Source organism: Epinephelus moara, chromosome 8, assembly GCF_006386435.1.
Source record: "Epinephelus moara isolate mb chromosome 8, YSFRI_EMoa_1.0, whole genome shotgun sequence".
In the NCBI taxonomy this organism is placed as follows: Eukaryota; Metazoa; Chordata; class Actinopteri; order Perciformes; family Serranidae; genus Epinephelus; species Epinephelus moara.
In genome coordinates, this window is record NC_065513.1 from 41,173,598 (window position 1) to 41,196,493 (window position 22,896).

Here is a 22,896-nt window from a genome sequence, read left to right on the forward strand (position 1 = left end):
AACCACAGTGTTTTTTTGGACTGATAACACTTCACTAACTGGTGAAAAAGGCAGGAGGTAGAAGAGGAAGAAGCTTTAGGAAGAAGAGCGTTCAGCTCAGAACAAATATCTCAAATCTAATTTCAGAAAATAAAACGGTCATGACAAACTGCCGCTGTTTAATCTGACTCTGTCCTCCTCCTCATTGGCTCTGTTCAAAATGATTGCTACACAGATTTATCAGTCCATTAGTTGATGAATATGACCCATTGTAAATCGTTTTTCTCTTTCATTAGACGGAGAGCTGGAAATGATACAGCAGTCTGTCTGTCAGATGGTCCGACGCTGAAATTAATGGCTCCGGTTCTGAACGCCACATTAAATTCAGCAAAAAGGAAATCAACACTCGTTCTTGTAAAAGTCCAGACTCAGAGACATTAATTAGACAACTTTAGAGGGCGCTGATGCCACTGAAGACAGCTTAGGAACGGCAGGTTGTTAGTCTCTGGCTTGTATTTCTAGCTTGGGAAAACAAAACCCTTGAGCAAGGCATTAAAGCTAAAGTTGTCCCAGATTACTCAAATAAGACTTTGAAATCATCAGCTGTCTAACAGGATCAAATTTCACACCAGGAAGCTGCTAGAAAAACTTTTGGGCCATTGATCAGCTCCATCGCAGCAAACTATGGATCACAGTGCCTTGCTCATGGGCACTTAAGTGATAATTAATGAGGAACAGTAGAGCCTAACACATTAACGTCACCCACTCTGCTTCAGCTCTGAAGCACAAGCTCTGAAGCTCACTCACCGTATCTAATTACAAGGCTCCTGCCCCCTGACAGAACTTAGATTTTAATCCTTTTAATCTTTTTCACATTATGAGGAAAAAGCTCAGTGTGTGTGCAGTCTCTGTGCGTGTGCGTGTGTGTGTGTGTGTGTGTGTGTGCGCGCGTGTGCGTGTGGCTGACCTTGTCCTTGCGGTAGAGGTTTGGTGATATTGTAAACGAGCTTCTCGCTGGGAGTCTCAGAGTCGATGAAGGACAGAGCTGAAGGCGTTATCTCTGTCACCCGATCCTCCAGAGCCTGCACACACACACAAGTTGAGGTGAGAACAGAGGTAAAACAAGAGCTACTATATCCTCCAACTCTGATACGCCCCGTGTGATTAGAGCTGAGGGGTCCAAATGCACGAATAAAAACGAACCACACAACCAGCAGTGTCTCTGTGTCTCACAGCAACTCCATAAGTTAGTACATTTTCCAGGAGATTTTTAGGTAATTTTGGAATACATAGAGGCTATTTCTACTTATTTTTTAATCAGTTGTAAGTTAATGGAAACACTGAAACCATCTGAACCATCTAATCTGAAATACAGCAAACTAAGCCAGATGGAGCACATTAATGTTTCCAGGTTCAAGAACTAATAATCACATTTTTTTAGAATTACGTTTTCAACAAGTAAACACATCAATTAAGTTTCTGCACACCATTAAATATTAAAAGTAGGTGTGTGGTAGGCTAGAAATCCAGAAGACATGATTTTCAGTGTTGGTAAAAATACAGAGGCACCTCTTTCTATGAAGGTGACAGATGCTGTATGTTGCATGGTGATGTATTGTAGTGCACAACATGTGCCACCAGAGGTCAGTCTCTACTGGTGGAACAGGCAACTGAGCTGAGAAACATGGTGACTGGAAGTGGTTGGGACAACATCACAGGACCAGTAAAAGCATCTAGAGCCAGCGCATTTTTAAGGAGCTATATGTAAGAAATCTAAAGCAAATAGTCGTAAAATCCTCCTAATATGTCACAGAGACTAAGGAATAATGTTCATATAACATACTGATCTCACCAACAACAATAGTACAGCCAGAATATTCGCATTTAAAACATTTTTTTTACAGTTCGCAAATCATGTTTATGTTTTGAATTTGTGTTTTGGCCTGTTGCGCCACCCACCGCCGTCTACCAGTCACGCAGTCAGTAGAGTCTCAGCATCAGTTGCAGTTACGACTGAGCTACAATGGCTGACGGTGCGACTAAACCCAAACGACCTCGTTATGATCCCCAAAAACACCAAGACAAAGCTCGAGGCAAAGCGAGGGTCTATATAGGAGATGCTTTTGAATGGTGGAGACGGTTGAAAGCGGAGAAGAATTTGAAATCGGATGTCGAAGTGGCTACTCTTCTCCTCGACAGGTAAGCTTTAGCCAAAGTTGGCTAACTAGCATCATAGCTAGATGGGGACGGACATTTCGAATACTTTCAACTGTTATTCATTTTCGATCATACATTGTAGCCCATGTGCAGGTGGGTCATTGACCCGACTGATTTTTTTGAGAAACAAACGTTAGCAGCACGGCAAGCGGCATTAGCAGTGTCCCGGTACATAGCATTAGCAGCCGGCTCCTCCTCCGCTGTATCCCGGCAGCAGCGTTAGCAGCAGAGAAGCCGGACTTGCTCGAACGGGGGGCGGACACGACTCGCAGCAGTATTTTGAATTTGAGTGCAGTAACCGTTTTGGCCGCATTCTTACATACGGCGCCTTTAACATCTAACTCTCTGAATGACACCCAACCCTAAATTGTAGACTAGGCAATGACTTCAATCACCAGCAGCTCAGCTTTTAGTTTAATTTTTTTTTATTCTTTTACACAAATACCGTCGTATACCAGCCTGTTCTAATTCCAAAGTCATCAAACACCACCACTTTGTCAGTAATTTCAGCGTCAGACACCGACGCCAAAAACCACTTTTGACATAGGTATGATACGCCGCTGGGCGATGTCAGTTTGTTACGCAGCCGGGTGGAACCTTTAGCAGTGTTATGATACGCTGATGGTCAGCCGGACGGCACCTGTTGCAGCAGTATGATAAGCAGACAGGTGGCATCAGACTTTCACCCAAGAGTCTGGTGTTCACTTCCCAAATAAATGTAGAACCAAACAATGATATTATTTTTCTTAACCTAACCACATGTTGCCTAAACCTAACCATGTGTTTTGTTGATGTCCCAGCATTGGTTGTGGCATCTAGGAATGTCATTGGCAGATGCAGGAGGAAAGTTAGCATGTAATATGTAGACGTAAAAGTCTAACGACAAAGTGGCGATATGTAACGATTGGGAAGAGAACTTGTTGCGAGTTTACCCCAGTGAAATGTCAGGAAGGTATGAAGGTATGCAAAAATAGATACCACCCAAGCCTAGCGTGCAGGACCAAACACTGTTCTCAGATCTCCGAGTTTGAATCCTGAATGATTGTGATGACTTTTGAAAGTTGAGCTCTGAAAATGTAAATATTGTGTATGTTCTAAACATGTATCATACTGGCCAGTGTGGTTGGACAGTGGGATAAGAATTGTATGCTGTGTGTGTTCCTGTGCCTTTTGATAACTTCTCATTAATTATCTCGGGAAATAAATCACAAAAGTAAAACTAATTTTCCTACACATGCATGCATTACCACACGTTTCCTGAAAAGTTTGACAGTTTTTTTTTGGTATTCCTCACCGTGACTTGTAGGTCACAGTCAGGGGCCAGCTGAGGGAATCCAGGGATCTGAGGCAGCACTCCGATGGTGAAGGTCTGGGCATCGCTCTGTATGAGTGGGGCTGCCTCTGTGGAAACCTGCACACACATAAAGACACATACACACCCCCATATTAGAGACTGAAAACTTGTATCCTCAAGAAAATACACTCAACACACCTCTTCTTTTATCTTTGTCCTCTACTCACTCTAAACTTCTCCTATCTTGAAGTTTGAAGTCTTTATCTGCAGCACATTATTATCTCAATAAATATCAGTCCTTCCTGCTGAAAACCAGCTCGTGTGTTATCCATATTTTCCGTGTGACAGAGTGATGACAGGCTCTTGAGAATCACCAGAAGTGAGATGCAACAGATGTGATGAAAACACGTAACAGTCTATAATTGTGACAACAGAAAGTGAACTTGGCGTCAGGCTGCACCGCAGGGCCGAACCACAGAGACCAAATCTGTTTCTTTCCATAACTCACTCTCTACACCGCACGAATATTAATGAACAAGATGCCAATATGAGTAAAATTCAGTGTAATGATCTCATTGCCCAGCTGACCATGTTTAATGGCTAATCTGTGTCCAGTGTTAGGGCAGTTATTTCTCTTACTGAAGCAACTACACCCCTGATTACTTTTAAATGACTTTGTAAAATCCATAAAAATGTGTTTCGCAATGTAAAGAGAATAAAAGGGCACAGAAGAAGCCTCAGAGAGCCTTATTAAGCAGCAGGTTGCTCACAGAGATGACAGCTGCTTCTGAACCAGGACAGAGCACACACTCCGACTTTCTGATCTTTCTCTGAAGTTAATAGAAAATAATGATAATTCCATCTCCGTCATTATCAAGATTGCTCCTCCTTTGTAGCTGCCCAGGGACCTTTCCTGCTTTTAAAAAGATAAGATTCAATGGACAAATAATCTAATGCAAGTAACTGTATATTCACCAGTTCAATAACGGTTGTGTGAGGAATGGCAGATTTATAATCATCTATCAGCATTCAGTCAAAGGCCGATTCTCCCTTTCTTGTTTTCACTAACACAAGATTTGTGTTTTTGAGTCAGTAAATTACACATACACTCATTTTTCTTACACTTTGAACTGATCCTGGTCTCTTTTGATGATGTTCTTTATAAGAGACGTTATTTTCTGTCCATTTCTAAAGAAAATAACAATGATTCAAGAATAAAAAAAATTTGTATGACAGGATTCAAATGCATTTTTTTTTAACTTATGAAGGTGGCATGCTTTAGCAAAAACATTTGCTACTTGGCAGTGCTCTCCTGCTGCACAGGAAGTGATACATGTAAGGTTCTATTGGAATAACCAGAAGAAAAGCTAGATAATTAGCATGATCCAGTACGTCCTCCACGTCATTTATCATCACCTCCATGTGAAACTTTTCTGGTTTGCAGCAGTGGAAAGTAACTAAATACATTTAGTTAGGTACTGTACTTGAGTACAATTTATAGGTACTTGTACTTTATTTTAGTGTTTCCATTTATTGCTACTTCAGACTTCTACTCCACCACATCTCAGGGAGAAAATATTGAACTTTTTTCTCCACTACAATTATAGGATAACTTACAGTTACCACTTACTTTTCAAATTAATATCTAACATAAATAATCTTACGAAGTACAAGATATTGTTTAAGTTTAGTCCAGTGGTTTTCAATTTTATAATCTCCAACAAGAAAACGGTCTCACTGACCTCTGGGTTGGGAAGTACAGGACTTTAATATCGAATCTTCTACAAGCATTTAAAACATTTACATTAATATGCTGCTTAAACATTAATTAATCTCTACTAACAAACTATTGTATAATATATATTAATATGCCAGTCAGGGTGCACTTTTCTGCAGAACGAGTACTTCTACTTGTGACGCATTATATACATTTTGCTACTGATACTTTTGTACTCTTACTTAAATGCAGGACTGTTAGTTACATTGTTGTATTGTTACTTTTACTTAAGTAAAGCATCAGAACATTTCTTCCACCCTTGCTGATACGACACCCTATATCAGCAGGAGATAATCGTTCATCAGTGCCTTCCAAAACCAAGACACAACACTGTAACAAAGGTGGTTCACAGGACATTTTGCTGATCTGACATAGCTATGGTGAAAGTGTAATCAGGTCAAATCATTAAGGGTGTAAATCACAAGTTTTATCAGGATATGGTATCATATTGATTCTTTGGGCGATGATACAACATTTGGTGACATCACAAAGTCTGCCTGCGATCAATATGAGATGATATCAGTAAATAATCTCATTGTCTTTTTCTTGGCTGCTTGACATTGTCTGCCTGCTGCTAGGCAGCTAGGACTGTTTGACCTTAGGAAAGGGGTGCGCTTGGATGGAAATGGTGACACAAACGTGCCATAGTAATTCAAAAATGAAGGTGTATCTTAAAGATGGTGATATGTAATGATGTGTTCACTTTGCATGGATGACATGGGATCGGTTACAGTTAAAAAGAGAGAGATGGTTAAAGAAGTTGAAGAGACTGGAAAACACTTTTTCACAGCTGCTTCACCTCTGACCTCTGGTGTAACCACACCCAACGGTGATGTCACTGTGTCATGACACACCCTGGAGTATATTTCTACATCACAGCAGCAAGGTGAGAAGTAAAACCACTGATTTTTAAGATTTTTATGGTGCTGTCAAAGGCTAGGGAGTGAGCATGGTCGTGGCTGAAAGAGAAAATCCTTGGTTAAGATTAAAGAACGCTCATGGTCATGGTTATAGTAAATCAATGTTGACTGTTGGTGGGTAACAGGAAATGAACAGTGGTGTCCGTGCATAGGTCACACTCTGCTCCGAAAAAGGTTTTGTGGAACTTGGCAACATCACACTACTTTTCCCCCGCTCTTCTTCTCTCCAACAGTGTCACTCTCCAGCACTGTGGCGAGGCTATGACCTCTGATCTCTGTACTTTTGCTTGCTTATAATGCAGCTGATGATTTGAATTTAAATTTAAGATTATGTTAATTGAATTGCTGATAAGTGGCGGAGAAGGTGTTGGATCAGTTTAATCCTCTCTGCCTTCCTGGTTGGAGTGAAACTACACTTCTGGCTCTGCTCCTCTCCGCCCACGCTACTAAAAGTAAACAGATTCAACTTTTATATCAAACTGTGTTACTAGTGCTCTATTTCTCTTGCCCGCGCTCACCACAGCACGTAGCCTGAACTTGTTTTGTCCCCTGATATACATGAGCAAAGCAGCAGCCTCAGTTGTTCCTTCTAAAAGCCAATTTTTGTCACCACTTACTTATTCTGCTGCTGTGGCTTGTTCCTGTCACATCAGTGGCATTTGAGGGGGAAGAAAGTTCAAGAAGTTGCAGTCAGCTCTGTCAGTCAGAAGTAATGTAACATCAGCATGAAGCCTGGAGTCAGCGCCACCAATCACAAGTAATGTGTTACCATGAGAGCCAGTGCTGAGTCAAACGGGTTCATTGAAGCTGGTGTTGCACCAGTAAGTTATTGATTATCTAATTGATTCCATTCAACATAAATGACATATATTGTTACATGATTTGAAAAACACTCTATTACGTCTTCTATTAAACCTGCATGAGGCAAGAAGTTATGTAAAAACACACCTGTGTCCCACCTCCACTCCAACTGTATGTCGCTGTCGCACAGCAATCACATCTTCAGTTTGGGTATAAGACTCTGTAGAGCCAGTGCACGAGGCTGCTGCGTGTAGTTTACTGACATCAGGTCAAATCAGTTCTGCTTTCTCAAACTGCTTCCTCTTGTGTGTTTCGTCCATGTAAATTGTCTGTACTCTGTCAGGGCCATGGCTGTGTTGAATTTAAAAACCAGGGTAGGGCCTACGCAATCAGTTACTGTGGAGCTGCAACGACGAATTGATTTGTTTTTAGCTATTATATTGATCGCCAGTCATTTTGATAATCTATTAATCGGTTTAAATATGTTTTAAGAAGAAAAATGTCTCATTCCAGCTTCTTAAGTGTGAATATTATTTGTTTTCTTCACTCTTCTATGACAGTTAACTGAATATCTTTATGTTGTGGACAAAACAAGACATTTGAGGATGCCATTTGGACTTTCCGGAACACTGATGGACATTTTTCACCGTTTTCTGACATTTAATTGACCAAGAAAGAATCAGTTAATTAATCAATAATGAAAATAATCAGTTGCAGGCGCCCTAACTTATTAACGGTAACTCTGTGTCAACATGAACAATAAGAACTTTGAGGGATATTCTCTTAGAGCTCTGCATCTGTCAGTTCTTCTGCACTCTTAAAATATATTGAAGCAGCTTTAGAGGCACATTTTTGTACAACCAGGTTTTTTTTTTTTAAATTTAAAATATAGATTTTTGGGTGACACATCTATGAGCAAATCGTACTATAAAAATAAAGACAAATGTAAGGTTAGGTCATACTCCTGCCTTACTAACAATGGAAAAAATAAGAGAAAATCAATTTCCCCACCTCAACAGGATCTAACCAGCCTTAGGTTATGATGCCAAGTGTAATATTTTATGAAGAATGGAGAGGCAGAGGAGAGAGAAGGAGGAAAACATGGTACAAAAAGCCTGGGTTGGACTCAAACCTGTGCTGCTGCAGTAAGGACTCAGCCTTACTGGTACCAGCTCTACCCAATAAGCTACCAGGACCCCTCTGTAACTTTTAATTGCAAGCTTTCTTCTTTTTATCATTTTCCTCTTATGTACTTTTGGGGCCTATCGGGGGCTGGTTCGGCTGTTATCAGTGGTTTCAAGCATCATAGATATGAGTTAGAAGGGGCCTGCCACATCTACTATTAGGTCAAGAGGGCCATTATGAGGCCATGGAGTGGCTGCTCATGTAAATTGTTAGGCTGCAACCTCTTGTCGCCGCGGCAGTACATGATTTATATCATGGTATTTTTAAATCTTCTCTTAACTCCTGTGGACCATTAAAATACTAAACTGCAAAATATAGCAGTTAAAATAAAGTTAAATACAGTAGTTAATGTTGTATAATGAAGTGCAATAAAGTGCAGTTATAAAAAGTAAGACAAGAATAATGAAATAAATCAAAGCAGAACTAGTTGTGCTTTTATTCTGAAGTACCTGGCTGTGTTGATGTTATGAACTTAAAGGTTCTGGTCAACAGATAGCTGTTAGCAGTTAGCAGAAAGTTTAAAGCACCCATAAATGTGGGGTCTGCAGGTTGCACTGGTGCTTCATGGTAGCAAAATGTGACTTAATTGTCACAGTCTGGAGCCCTGCAGATACAACCTGCTCGCACTTTCGCCCAGGCGAGGGTGGTCTGGATGGGTGGGGAAGTGTGTGTGACGTATCATGTTTGTGAGTCTCTTTTTTTCTTCTTCTTTTTGTGTCTATGAGAGGGAGAGAGCGAGAGAACCAAAATGCCGAAGCGAGTCTCATGCCGGTGGCTAACAAACAATGAAGTGACAATTTATACTTGATGTTTGCGGTGTAGTTATTTCATACATCCCACATGGAACAAAATGCGATACATCAAGAATAGTTTACAGTAGCAAAGGAGAAAGTCAGGTGAGCAGTGTTTGTACCATGATATCTTTTCCTAATCCTAACCACGTAGTTTTTGTGGCTAAACTGCGATGGTTTCACAACACTGGTTATGCAAATGGCCATTTAACGGGCTAATAATGGCCTTTAAACCTAACTGTAGGTATGGAGCGCCCCTTATCCATATCTTTGAGGCTAAAATCCACAGATGACGGCCACTGAATTCTGATAAGATTCAAAACGGGTGTTTGTGGCCATTTCTTTGCCTTTATTACAGAGCTGATAATAAAAACATGACAGGAAATGAAGGGAGAGAGAGATAGGGAGCAAAAGCAAATAAAAGTCCCTGTCTAGATTTGAATCAGAGACCAGGGTGCACCATAGCTTACTAAACAAATGAAGTAATAACCTCTTAATGCTTTTAATTACCAGGGTACAAGTGTCTAATTTTTTGTTACACAGGTTCAGTAAAATATTCCTTGAGCCACAGGACAAAAATAAAGTGTGAGCAAAAAATAAAAACTTTGAAAAGACACATTTTCACTCCAGGCAAATTTTCAGACGCACTAAATCACCATCTCTCTGATTTGAACACGGCTTTCATTTGCAAAATGACACGTTGATGCATGAGAAAATGCGTGTAGAGTGCTGTGCAGACTACTTCCTTCAGCTGCGGAGCTCTAAGTTGCAGAAGCAGAATAAATTTCAAATCAATCAGTTCTAACAAGGCGCCACACACTTCGATAAAAACCAGTGGAGGACAATAATACCACCCTGACAAACCGTCAAGTTTAATCGCCACCTCTGACAAACAGCACAAAATGCTTCCGGCGCTTCAGTTTGTGGCGGGTTTCGCTTTTTCCTTGCCGCCTCTGCTTTTCCACTTCCCGTCAAAATAACGAGACACTTGAGAATTTAATTTGAATCCAGCACTGTGTAATTGAAACGCATTTGCCCTGATGGATGGAGCCAAAATGTGCGGGGCTGGATGGAGGGAGAGAGATGATTAGATGTAGCTACAAGCTCTTGGCTGCCTCTTTTGTTTTTCTAATGGAGTCAAAGTGAAACAGAGACTGGCATGGAAGCGCTCTAACTTTGGTGTGATGAATGCTGCATCGCTTTTACTGGGATTGTCTTGGATCGGGAAAAACAATTTGTGAGTAATTTGGGGTCATTAACACTAATCAAGATAAGTCGCTACGGGTCGATTTTGAGAGTCGATGAGTCACACAAGAAGTTTGGTGCCAAAGTCTGAACTGAAGGAGAAGAAATCCACATTAAAGAAGAGTTAGGAGGGAAATAAGTCACAGATACAAAATGTTGTCTGCATTAACACACAGAAAACTGTTGAGTGGCTGGTGACTAAAACAACTGCTAAGTGGTGAGCAGACTGTAACTTGTATATCAAAAAACAAAGAACATTTTTTACAGATTCCTATAAACCGCACAGTTTTATAGCTTCAATATCAGGGTTATAAGAAACATAACAGGAGAAACAGCAGAGGCAGATAGAGGTGAAAGACAGAGACAGGGATATATGAGAGGAAGAGGAGGGGGGGAGAAATAAATCAAACCAGTGGGAGACATATTAGGAAGGGAGAGAGGAGGTAAACACAAGGGAACACAAGTAAGAGTGTGAACTTCAAAGACCACTCCAGGAAAGAAAAAACACGGAAGAAGACGACATGCGTCTCTGTCACCATCTCCTCCTCTTTTTCTATCAGGGTGGGACGCTCTTATCGGCCCCCTGAGGTTTCCTCATCTCGCAGCCTTTTTATTTCCTTTTATCAGTTTGCTGAAATTATTTATGTGTACAGCAGTAGTCCTTCACACTCAGTGGGAGGAAAAAAAACAAGCTTGTCACGTGTTCACCCTGACAGAGTATTTTTAAATTATTTTATGTAGCAGTCTACTGTGGGTGAACTCATACCATTTTCGGCATATGATTACTTTTGAGTTTAATATCAAACAAATACAAATGGTATTTCAGCTTTTTACCATGTAACCACATTATGATTAAGATAATGCAATCACAGGAGCAAATTTTAATGCTATGGTTACACATGAGCGACAAAACCTACAGCATGGACAGCTCAGGCCAGCCACATTATCGCTAAGTAACTTTGTGTCTGCTACTTGCAACTAAATGTTCTCTAAAGTTTGTTAAAAAAAAGAAGTAAGTTTTCAATGTCTGAGCCCCATTTTATCTCCATTTCATCATCACATATCACTGCCCCACTGCATCCCACACAGTACCATGGTACAAACAAAACCAGAGTTCCTACAGCTTAAGGCATGTTGGATTTAAAGCGACACTTATCTTTCTGGAAATTTTACGCTTTTCTTTGTTTAGGTTAAAATGCTATTAATAAGCTGATGGCACACTAAAATGTAAGTGAACTCCACCAGAGATAAAAATTTATAATTATACCATTCTCATATGGATCTAAGAAAACTCCAACTAATTAATGCATTTGGACTGAATGCAATGCTTGGCCGAGCGTCCTGTCTGTCTTCCCCACGTGGAGGCCTCCGACTGACGTAACCACTCGCGTAACTGTGACAACACAGCATCCAGTTGCTAACGGTTAGCCTACTGTAGCCTTACGTTTCCTGAGCCTCCTTGTTTGTTGCCAGTCACCAGTACTATCTAATGTTAACATTTACGTTATATTCTAAAACTAATCAGTCATCACTGACCCCGGATACGTTTCAAAACTCCAGGGTTACGTTTGACGGTGCAGGACAGGTAACGTTATGTTTAGTTTGCTTCTAATACAACATATAACGTTATATTACAACACAGCATCCAGTTGCTAATGGTTAACGTTAGCCTACTGTAGCGTAGCCTCTGAAACATTAAACGTTAGCCTACTGTAGCGTAGCCTCTGAAACATTAACGTTATCTTCCTTGTGCGTTTCAACTTACTAGTAACGTTAACGCTACTATCTAACGTTAGCACTGTAACCTTATTCTAAAACTCATCAGTCATCACTGACTTGCGTTTGTAACATTACACTCGCTCTCCTCTTCCGTGTATCTAACGTTACCATGCCAACGCCTACGTCTATCATAGATGTAATGAAGACGTAATGGAGGAGGGGGGAGTAGGTCTTTGGAGGGAGGTGGAGTTGCAGGAGGAGGAGGATGGGGCTTTGGAGGGAGGCGGGAGTTGTGGATGTTCAGATTTTTTCTAAGTGCTGTGTGAAATGCAAGAAAGGTAAGAGTAGCTTTAAGAGTCTCTAAGACTTTTAGAGACTTTTAGACTTTTTTTTGTTTACAGCTAAATATAATTTCAGACCAATTTTATAATAATAAGAATCAATGGAAGAAAAAAAAACATGAACTGTAATCAATTACTTTGGGTAAGGGAACACTTTGCCCAAATGTTTATTGTAACATAAAATATGACTTCTTCGTTGTGTAGTGAGACAAGAGGGAGGAAAAAGTGGGAAATAACTGCCTTTTGTCGGCTAGTTTTCTTGGTGATTTTGTCGTTTTTGTTCCTGTCGTGCAGGAGTTGAAAAACGTTTTGCATAAAATACACCGAGCCTCGTACACACTGCCTTTAACCAGTTTCAGCCATGCTGCAATTTTGGTCAAATATACATTTTTGTGGAGTTTGCACTACCCCATGTTGTCCAGGGTGCAGTGACAGCAAGCTAGCATCCTGGCCAGAAAAACATTTAAGTGTTGTTGGTTCTATTCCCGTGAAAGACATTCGGTAAAGTATTTTTAAAAATGTACCAATTATTTTGAGATATTACAATGTCAGAAAAAAAAGATTCATAGGATCCTACTTCCCATCAATGTCGCAGCTTTTTTAAAACATTTAAAAGACTAATTTAAGACATTTTAACACCAATTCAGGCCTTATATTTAGACTAATGAACTCAGTACCTCTTAAGACTTTTTAGGGAACCACAGGAACCCTGAAAACAGATGATTGGTTGATCCTTCACGGCAACACTGAAGTGACGAGAAAAATGGGACCAGCTCAACTTTGATTTGTAGCCCGCCACGCTGTCATGCAGCCACGTTTTATAGCGTCACGTCACTGGCTTCCATGAAAATGACTTGTAGTCTGTTGCTGTGTCGCTCGTAGTGTGAACACAGCGTAACACACTCTGTTGAAGCTTTGCAGACCCACATTTCATTTTAGATGGTTGGTGCTTGTTGCTGTTGTGCTTCTTCTTTGTACTTCACAAAGAACACTTCTACACGTCTACGATACAGGAAATTAACAAAGTTCTCCAGTGTTCCACTTTGTTTTTGCACAAGCCTGAATTAAATTCAAAAAATTTTTTGTGGGCTGTGGGCTAAAACGCTTGCTCAGAGCTTGATACTGAATTAATTACACACTGTAAATGTCAGGAAAAAAAGAGACTCGAGGCATAAACCTATCCTCTGTGCCACAGGTGCATTTGTAAATCAGGTGAAGATATCTGTACTGATTAAACTGAAGCAATCAGACACCAGTGAGATGGATGACTGAAACACATCTGGTGCAAACAGATTATAAGAATCAGCACTGACCTGGAACCGGAAGGAGTCGCTGTTGGGGCCGCTGCCAAAGTGACGGTACCAGACGGTGCCGTCGTTGACGTCCTGCTGAGTGAAGGAAGTTGTGCGCGTGAAACCTCGGTCGTCGGTTAGCGAGGGTCGCCAGCCTTCTACCGGGCCGTCGGCTGGCATGGACACCAGCACCACCTCACCTGAGACAGAGAGGGTGGAAGTGACTGGAAATCTCCCGATCGCATCACGGCAGCATTACGGATTAGGGTAATAAGTTATAAGCTTCTATCTTGGGCCATAACTGTGGTGGAATCTGTCAGCGTGTGTCTCATGCAGACAGAATTTGAAGAGCTGATCAAACACTTTTTATACACAAGCTGAACTGACCAGTCAGATTTGGGACATTTATTTTGATACACTGAGGAACTTTAGGAAACTGTTTAAATGAGATGTCCACAAAACTGCAGCCACAATAAAGCAACTTGGGGAGTATGCAATCTTCAGGATCTATAAAGAAGAAATAAGGGGCCTGTTTTGAAGTGAATCTCTTGAATTGGCATTTCTGTACATGTGAGTGAGTGTACCATATTTAGGTTCTCCATCTGAGGCGAGGATGGTGTAGACAATGCCATCGGTGCTGACTCCCTTGTAGTCTGCCTGCAGGTATTTCTTATCCAGTCGCACCATGCCTCCTTCCTTTACCCAGGTCATCGGCACAGATAGCACATGAGGTGAGTCAGCAGCCTGGAAACACACACAAATATACATTTTTACCCTCATAACAGTGTGGTTGGTTTCTGTTTGAATAAACGGCAAGTTCTGCTCAAGTTAACTTTCATTTCATAACAGAATCAAATTGTGTTATTTGTCTGCAAATTTTACTAAAACACTGTGAGACTCTGACAAGATGGTTTGTTAGTTAAATTAGAAAAATGAAATATATCATCTTCAGTTTGCCAAATGTTTTTTCCTGGACAGATGCAAGGTATTTAGATCAAATATAAAAGCATTCATGACCTGAATGTTATCTTAAGTTAGCCACAGGTGCAGTGACGTAATCAGGAATTATAAACTGACTACATTATAAACTGAGCAAGATGCTGAGTATTACTCAAACTGAGAAACCCGATGTGAAATCCCTGTGGTGCAGGCACAGCTGTATAAAGAGAAATCAAAGCAGACTCCTTGTTCCTCAGGTGCAGCCTGATGCCACTTTTACTTTGTTTTGTCACAGTCTGCGCAGCTTGTTTTATTCCACATCTGTTGTAACCTCAGGATTGTGCGTCCCAGGAGCCCGTCGCAAAGCTCTGTCAATCATCTGCGGTGTCACCTGAGCGCTGAGCCCGGAGTCAGCTCTGCCAATCAGAAGTAATGCATCAATCTGGGGTCTCTCTGTCTCACAACCGACAGCTCAACTTCGGAATCAGACTTATTTTTGTGAAGCCGTATTGATCTGCGACTCATCGTTTTGCTCGCCCTGCCTCCAAAGCAAGAGAACAAAGAGCAGGATGAGCTGCAGAGAGCACTCGGGGCTGCTGGATGATTCAGTGTCGCCCGAGGACATTTCAGCAGGGAAGATGCCTGCTGTCAGGGAGGAACTAGACCTCTTCTTCTCTTACTCATCGTGTCTTCCTGCTGTCTCAACAAAAACAGCTATGACATACGTCTTAGGCATCTATAAAAACCAACCTCCTGTTTATGCTGTAAACAGAAACTCCACATTTTATATCTGGAAGTTAAAGTCATCTGGTTGTCAAAAATAGTTTCTATAAGAAACAGATATTGCCTGGGCAACTGGCAACTGGGCCAGACAGTAAGAAAACAATGAAAAACAATGACATTCCTACTTTTCCAACACTCCTGATGTGCACTGAAACCGAGTCATTATTAGCCTGCAGGTAACTGAACATCACTCCACACTGGATGCTCTTTTACTGACATATAGAAAGAAAGAAATATTATAGGCCTTTCCCACTACGACAATCCATCACTTAACATGTCGCCATTGTCACAGATTCTGCTTTTGTTCCCATTGTTCTTGCTTTAAGGGGGAGTTCTTGAACCTAAATTTCAGCACTCCTCAGACGGTGGTAAATCCAAGTTCCCTGTACCCTCAGGGAGACATAACACATTAGTATAACTTCAGTCTTAAAACACCAGGAAGTCGCAAAAATAGACTGTAAATTAGGAAACTTTGATACGACTTTCTAAAAGATACCCTAAGAAAAACTTTTGGGTTATCACATTGTAAAAATCTCCTTTGCTGCTCTGGCACGACACGTGCGTGTGTTTTAACCTACTCAATATATCACGAAGACCCATCAATAAACTGTCAGGAGGTTTGCAGAGTGTATATACCCAAAGACAGATATCAATAATAGGACTAATTAATGTAGACTTGATGGTCTATTAGAGAGTAAGAAACCCACAAGTGTTAATTGATCTACAGCGGTGAGAGATGCTCTCAGAAGCACAAAAGTATTATCAGTACAATGTATTTAAAATATGATTCATTACCCAGAGTGGCTTAGAGTTATATCAGAAGGGTTCATTTCCAAAAGCAAATACCTCCGCTTTCATTTACTTTCCTCAATCATGTTTTAGTGTGTGCAGTTTGGGAATATCAGTCAAACTGTTTGTTTTGATAAGACGTCTCAAAGTTTTTAAATTTTCATAAATCATGTTTTTACTGTGCGCTCAGAGGAATATCAATCAGACTGGTGTTTTATTCATTTTAAGAACAGCTCATCTGTTTTTGCAAATAAACTCGTTCTGACAAAATATTATATTAAACTTTTTTTTTATCACAGACTGTTTAAAATAATGGATGTAGCCACCGTGATGTTATCAACTGGTTCGTGGAACATGTTCTGAAGCCTCCAGTTTGGCATTTTGGCTGTCAGCATTTTGGATTTTTGGAGCCAAAAGTGACCATATTTGAACAAGAGGGTGAAACTGTGGAGGCGTGAGGGGTTGAGCTGATGAAGAGCCTGAGGTGATGCCTCGCAGACAGCCTGTCACTCAAAGCAGCCACACCATTAATTATGCACAACTTTGAGCCTTAAAAAAATGTAAGCAGGTGAGTTACATAAAAATTTAGACTAAAACAGTTCTTTGCACCAGGCTGTAAACATGTCTATTGGGCATTTTAACATGGGGATCTATGGAGATTGACTTCCATCTGGAGCCAGCCTCAAGTGGCCGTTTGAGGAACTGCAGTTTTTGGCACTTCTGCTTTGGTAGAGGAGTTTAATGTTTGTCAATGTGGAGCCAATTTAAGATACCTTGTATACCACTAGGTAAATTAGTAGTACAGTATAGTACTGCATGTAAGGATGTCCCGATCCCATAGGTATTGGGGCCGATCAAGGTTTTGTTTAATTGATTGGGGTCAGTTATACTGAGGTATATAGAGCCCAATCCAATCCTGTGTTTCACGTCAGCTGTCACACCGAGGTTTTTACTCGCTTTCATGCGTAGCAACATGGAGTGCAGTTGTCGTCAACTCTGCAACTCTCTGCTGTCTGTCTCTCCTCCACTCTGCTGTGCTCCATGTGTGTAGGAGCAGAACCTGAGCCCCTCTCACTACAAAACACAACACGCCGTACATGACAGCAAAACTCAGTATGAGACCGTTTTTTAATGTTATTTACCAAACTTTTGAGCACTTGCTTCATTTCAGCTCAGTTTGAGAGTCTTGTGTTTTTTCACATAACTTTTGTTTTATTGCATTTAACCATAGCTGTCTTCATTGACGGGCAGTGGCAGCTGGTATGTGATAAAATTAAAGTTTTGAGCCATGACGCTTTCTATTCTGACTCATATGTAGCCTACAGCCCTCTTGTTTTGCCTTCAGCTAATAAAATGACGTTATCCTGACGTTGGCCCCTTTGGTCTATACATTGGATTGATTCTATGAACTTTAAAGTACTTGAAGTGTGCACTGTGTAGCTGTATTATCTAGGAAATTAGAAGTATCGGATTGGGACTCGGTATCAGCAGATACTCAATATTAATTGAGTCGGATTGGGGGCAAAAAAATAATTGATAAGTGTCTAATAAATGTAGTTAAGTAAAATGTACAATATTTTCCTCTGAGGTGTAGTGGAGTAGAAGTAGAAAGTAGCCTTAAATGGAAATACTTAAGTAAAGAACAAGTAACTCAAAGTTGTACTTAAGCACATTCCTAGAGTGAATGTACTCAGTTTCTACTTAATAACTGCATTGTCATGGATTGGGAAATGGTTTTTAACAAACTGGCAACCCAATACTGAGTTAAAAAGCAAGTTACATATCAGCCATTAATACACACACACACACACACACACACACACACACACAAAGCTGACCATTTCCTGCAGGAAATCAGTGCAGTGGCAGAAACACTGTGGCAGTGGGTGATAATAGATAACAAGAGTGTGCACAGGTGTGCGAGAGTGAGTGTGTGTGGCTGTCTGTGTTTGCAGATAACAACCTGCCGACCATCTGTGGCTCTTCCGCCCGCCGCTTGGCTGATCCAAATCACACTATTTCAGCGTTGCAGCAGCAGGCAAAGAATCGCAGACGAGCAGCAGAGAAAACACATAAGTCAGCATGGCAGGCTTTTAACTCAGAGGAGCACATCATCCTGGAGATTATCAACCTCTCCTGATGAACAACAAGGTCTCTCAAGGACACTCAGACCCAGAAACAGCACACTCTACAAAATAAAACAGGTCAGAGGATTTACAAGTTTGCCAATACTCCTGATTTCCCCAGACCTCTGGCTCTTTGTCCTGCAGCTGCGCCCCCACTTGGTAATTTGCTACTTTTCTTTCCTCAACAAAACACAAATCTAATGACTTTTCTTTTTTTGCCAGAGTGAGATTTGCTTTGCCCAATTAGAAAGAAAGACGGGCGCAAAGAAAATGAAATGCTTGTAGAAGTTTCTCTGCCTTTTGACCTCTGGGAGAGCAAGAAAATGAATTTGCTCGATGTAATTTCAGATTGATGAGATACAAAGTATAAAGAAGGTGCAAGAAAAGGATTGTCAAAAACCTGAGAGGGTGAATTAAATAAATATCAGAGAGGAACAGGAGAAGAATCAGAATCCACTTCATACACAGAACTCAATGACTCATTGTCGGAGTTGAAACGAGAAAAAAAGAGGCCCTTTCTTCCCTCGAATAGTGACAGTAACACTTGCTATCTGTCGAACAGGAAAAGTTCAAGGCTTTAAATTTGAACTTGAGCCCCAAAAATGACAACTGACATGGACTGCTCTGCTTCATTTGACTTATTTAAGACCTGACATCCTAAAGACTTAACTTGAGACTTGAAAGAAAAAACACTAAAGTCTTGATTTGAACTCGTCTTTGAGCTGAAAGGAAATATATTCATGGGGTAAATCAGAGTCAGACCGTGGATGTATGAAAGGACGGGGGTTGGAGGAGGGTTTGGTTCACTGAAAGGTCAACTTCCAGATATGAAATTACAAAGATCTTCTGCAAAGCAAGCGCACTTGCATTTCCTTTAACCCCACCTCCCAACCGCTCAGTCTCGGGCTCGCTCACATCAACAACAGTTCATAAAACTTTGGATTCAGCTAGTAGTGAATTTACAACTTTTAGGACGTAATGATTTAAATAAGGGCTATCTGATTGTTTGTACTGTGATGTACCTCAAAAAATGATGCACTGCTTCACAACGCAAGTCTACGAGAAAAAGTATTTTAGGCTCAAGTAAATACCATGATGTCATCCATTGGTTTGTGGACTCCTGTTTTGAAGCCTTGAGTTCAGCATTTTGGCTTTGTCGAGCCAGAAGTGACCATATTTGGGTGAGGTGGGCACTGTGGAGGAGCGAGGGGTGGATCTGACTGAGAGGCAGAGGACACTAACTTCCTGTGTACCTTTAAGCTGTCTTGAAATGTTAATGGGTGAGTTATATTAAAAATGCCCCCTGTACGGCTGTCATGAACAGGGATATTAGCTATAGGGACTGAAACCATTTTTTGTACCAGGCTGTAAACATGTTTATTTCTGCTGTAAAGTTGGGCATTTTAACATGGGGGTCTATGGGGATTGACTGCCTCAAGTGGCCATTAGAGGAACTGAAATTTGTGGCACTTCATTGCCCCAGACGTTGGGGCCCATGGCATCAGGTAATGGATCCAGACATTATGATTCCACAGTTTGGCCACAATGTCAAATTAGCACTGTTCCTTCGGTCAGACAGAGACAGGCCAACCTGGCCACAGACCATTTCGATGGTTAGTAGTCACATGTGTGAAAGAGTTGTAATAAAATGCAAGTTGCATATTCCTAAGAAGACTTTGCGACCTGACTTGGAATTGTTTTTAGGAATTGAGGCCTGGCATGAGACTTTTCCAAGACTTTTAACTTGTCCTTGAGGACTTGAGATTTTTTTCTTACTTGGACTTGCCCTGAAAGTATGAAAACCAGCTCTAGCAGACAGACTTTCAATAATAATAGACATTAAATAAACATTAAATTGTCTTTTGTTTCTAAACTGGATGAGAGAATTAAACTCCACCTGCTGATACTGCATGAGACCCACTAATCGTGCATTATCCCTGCTCAAACCCGTCCTGTGTTATGTCATGCTGCACCAGGATTGGTTGGTCACCAAAATATCAAAAATTATTTGATGATCGCCCATGTCCACTTGTGACTGTAGTTTATGCTACAGATTGCACTTGCACCCATTTTAAACTCATTTAAGATATCTCCATTTTTCTACCCTTGTCTTCTTTTTAATGTATCTGTAGTTTAGGGTTACATATGGGCAGGAGGTGAAGGGTTGTTGGTTGGGATAAGTGAGGGCCATTAGCTGCTGCTGCTGCAAAACAACACTTCTTCACACCCTAATGTTGGCTGAAATATATTTTAGAAAGTGAAACCTAAACAACATTATTCTTTTCCTTTGCCGCAGAACTTTTGAGAAAAAAATGCATGAAAAGTGAATAATCAGAGACCTTCGAAGGGCTTTGAGCCAGCAGGTCTGAGATGGACTGTAAATAGAGTTGATGCTGGACGGAGAGCTTTTGGCTGCCTTCCACAAAAACAGAAATAAATGACTTTGCTGAGATGGAGTCGGCGTCATCCATAAAACATCGGCTAGCTGCCGGCCTGGATGGTCATGCCGTTGTAATGACAATGACATTGTCATCTCTCATTTTTTCCCCATAATTCCAGTGGGGGAGGGGTGGACGGGACGAGCCGATGGACATGTCAAACAGTAAGTGGAAGTCACAGAATGTAGATTGAATCCTTATCGGCAGCAAACTCTGATTTAATCTCACTGAGACGTGCCGCTGTGGTGTCTAAAACCAGAGCATGTAGCAAAAGTAAACACGGGGGCGGCGTGACATGAGCTGCCAGCTTTAACAGAAACAAATCACAGCAATCTGAAATGTAATCACAGACTTGGGGATGTGGAGTATCGCTCAAAAAAAGAAAAATCAAAACAAATTATTGTATTCTTCATCAGCGATGAAGGCGAGTGCTCAGCGGGAGCAGAGCTAAACTCAAAGCACTCAGCTTCCCTCTTCTGCATGGACACAAAACCGCGCGATTAGCCTTCCAAAGCTGGACGGCTGATCAGAAAAAAAAAAAAAAAAAAAAAATCTAATTCCCTTCCATTTCTGCAGAAAAAAAAAAAAAAATCTAATTCCCTTCCATTTCTGCAGAAGAACAGAAGAGCCCGGGGGTTTTTCAAAGGCTCAAAGTGTTCTCCCTGAGACAGTAATTGAAAGCCAAGGGTCCTGCTTCCTATTCAGCTGCGCTCCAGCTCAGCTTGGGGCTCAGCCTCAGCAGAGAGAAAGTCCATCCATCAGAGGGTCATTAAGGGCCTGATTAGTCTCCTGCTTTAGAGCTCAGTAATCCAACTTTTCAGGAAGCCCATTGTCCCCGACACAGCCTGGCCTCGACAGGCACTGCTGCAGCCTGGATGGTGGGCTTGGAAGTATAAAGAGTGCCACAGAGAGAGCCACGCTCTGAAAACTAAGGATTCATTGGCTTCGGTTTGTTAAAGTCCGGGTGGAGCCAGTAATCACTCAGGGTTTTATTTTTGAGCTTTGTGAAAGTTGGGCTTCATGAAGTCTTCATTGAGCTTTGAGTAGATTTTGGGGTTTATTGTCTCAATCTTAGTTTCTTTTTTTTTAAACTCTTTTCTTTGCCACTTCTCACAGTTTTGTGATCCGTAAGTTTGCAGCTTACTCTTGCGCACTTTCAAACGTGGCTTCCTCAGCAGGATGCCTGCAGTGTTACAGCTACATCAGACGACTTGGCACACTCGCGGCTCCACGCAGCAGCAGGAGGTTCGAACTTCAATTTGAACTTGAATATCCAGAAATCCCGTGAGGTGACATCAGTAAACCGCACACAGCATGTTCATGTTTACCACACACAGCTGCACTGTGATGCAAGAGATGAAAGGAACCACAAGAGAATGGAGATGTCATTTTGGTTTGTTAAAGCCTTTAAGAGGGGCACACACTGCACCATTTGAGCTCGTTTCTGACCCAGTTTTTTTGAAGCACAACTCATTTTAGAGTAGGACCAAATTTGGTCTTCATTTTTCTTGCAGTGTACAGAGTGGAGCAAGAACCAATAATGGCCTGATCAACTGCTCCCAACCTGCCGCCAGATGTCACGATGAATTTCTGACATATCAGAAAGTTTGGACAGCTGTCGTCAGGCTCTTGCACAGTGGAAGCAGAGCTACGAGTCTGGTTCCCTTGGTCAGTGCTTTTTTCTCACTCAGTCAATCGTATAGTGCAGTCGATACCCGGCTAGTCTTGTTGCTGCAAACTTGCTTTTTTATGTGTCTGTGAGAGAGACGGAGACAGTTTCTGCAGAGATGGACTCTTAAGCTCTTTTTGGGACGTCTATCTCTACATTACTATGAAACGTACCTCCACTAGCAAACAAACTCTACATACCTGCAGCCCCAGAGCTTTCAAGCGAATCCTTTTTGATGATGATTGTCGATAGCCACAACCGACATACAGTCTTATTGTCCATTTTTATCCACAGGCTTAAAGGGATAGTGCACCCAAAAATGAAAATTCAGCCATTATCTACTCACCCATATGTCGAGGGAGGCTCAGGTGAAGTTTTAGAGTACTCACAACACTTGCAGAGATCCAAGGGGAGAGGAGGTAGCAACACAACTCCACCTAATGGAGGCTGACGGCGCCCCAGATTCAAACGTCCAAAAACACATAATTGAAACCACAAAATATCTCCATACTGCTCGTCCGTAGTGATCCAAGTGTCCTGAAGCCCTGACATAAAAAAGTTGTTTGGAAAAATGTCATTTAAACTCTGTTT

The 22,896-nt window shown here is 41.3% G+C and overlaps 1 protein-coding gene across 1 annotated transcript in view; it reads right to left on the reverse strand.

Moving 5' to 3' along the window:
* The window catches only part of fras1 (Fraser extracellular matrix complex subunit 1), a 399,990-nt gene that overhangs the window by 74,575 nt on the left and 302,519 nt on the right, over positions 1–22,896 (reverse strand). Inside the window, exons 29-32 of the mRNA XM_050050884.1 lie at positions 14,146–14,305; positions 13,583–13,761; positions 3,491–3,607; positions 947–1,061 (exon numbers count right to left, since the gene is read on the reverse strand). Of these exons, the coding sequence (XP_049906841.1) occupies positions 947–1,061; positions 3,491–3,607; positions 13,583–13,761; positions 14,146–14,305 (571 nt within the window). The remainder of the gene's footprint in view (positions 1–946; positions 1,062–3,490; positions 3,608–13,582; positions 13,762–14,145; positions 14,306–22,896) is intronic.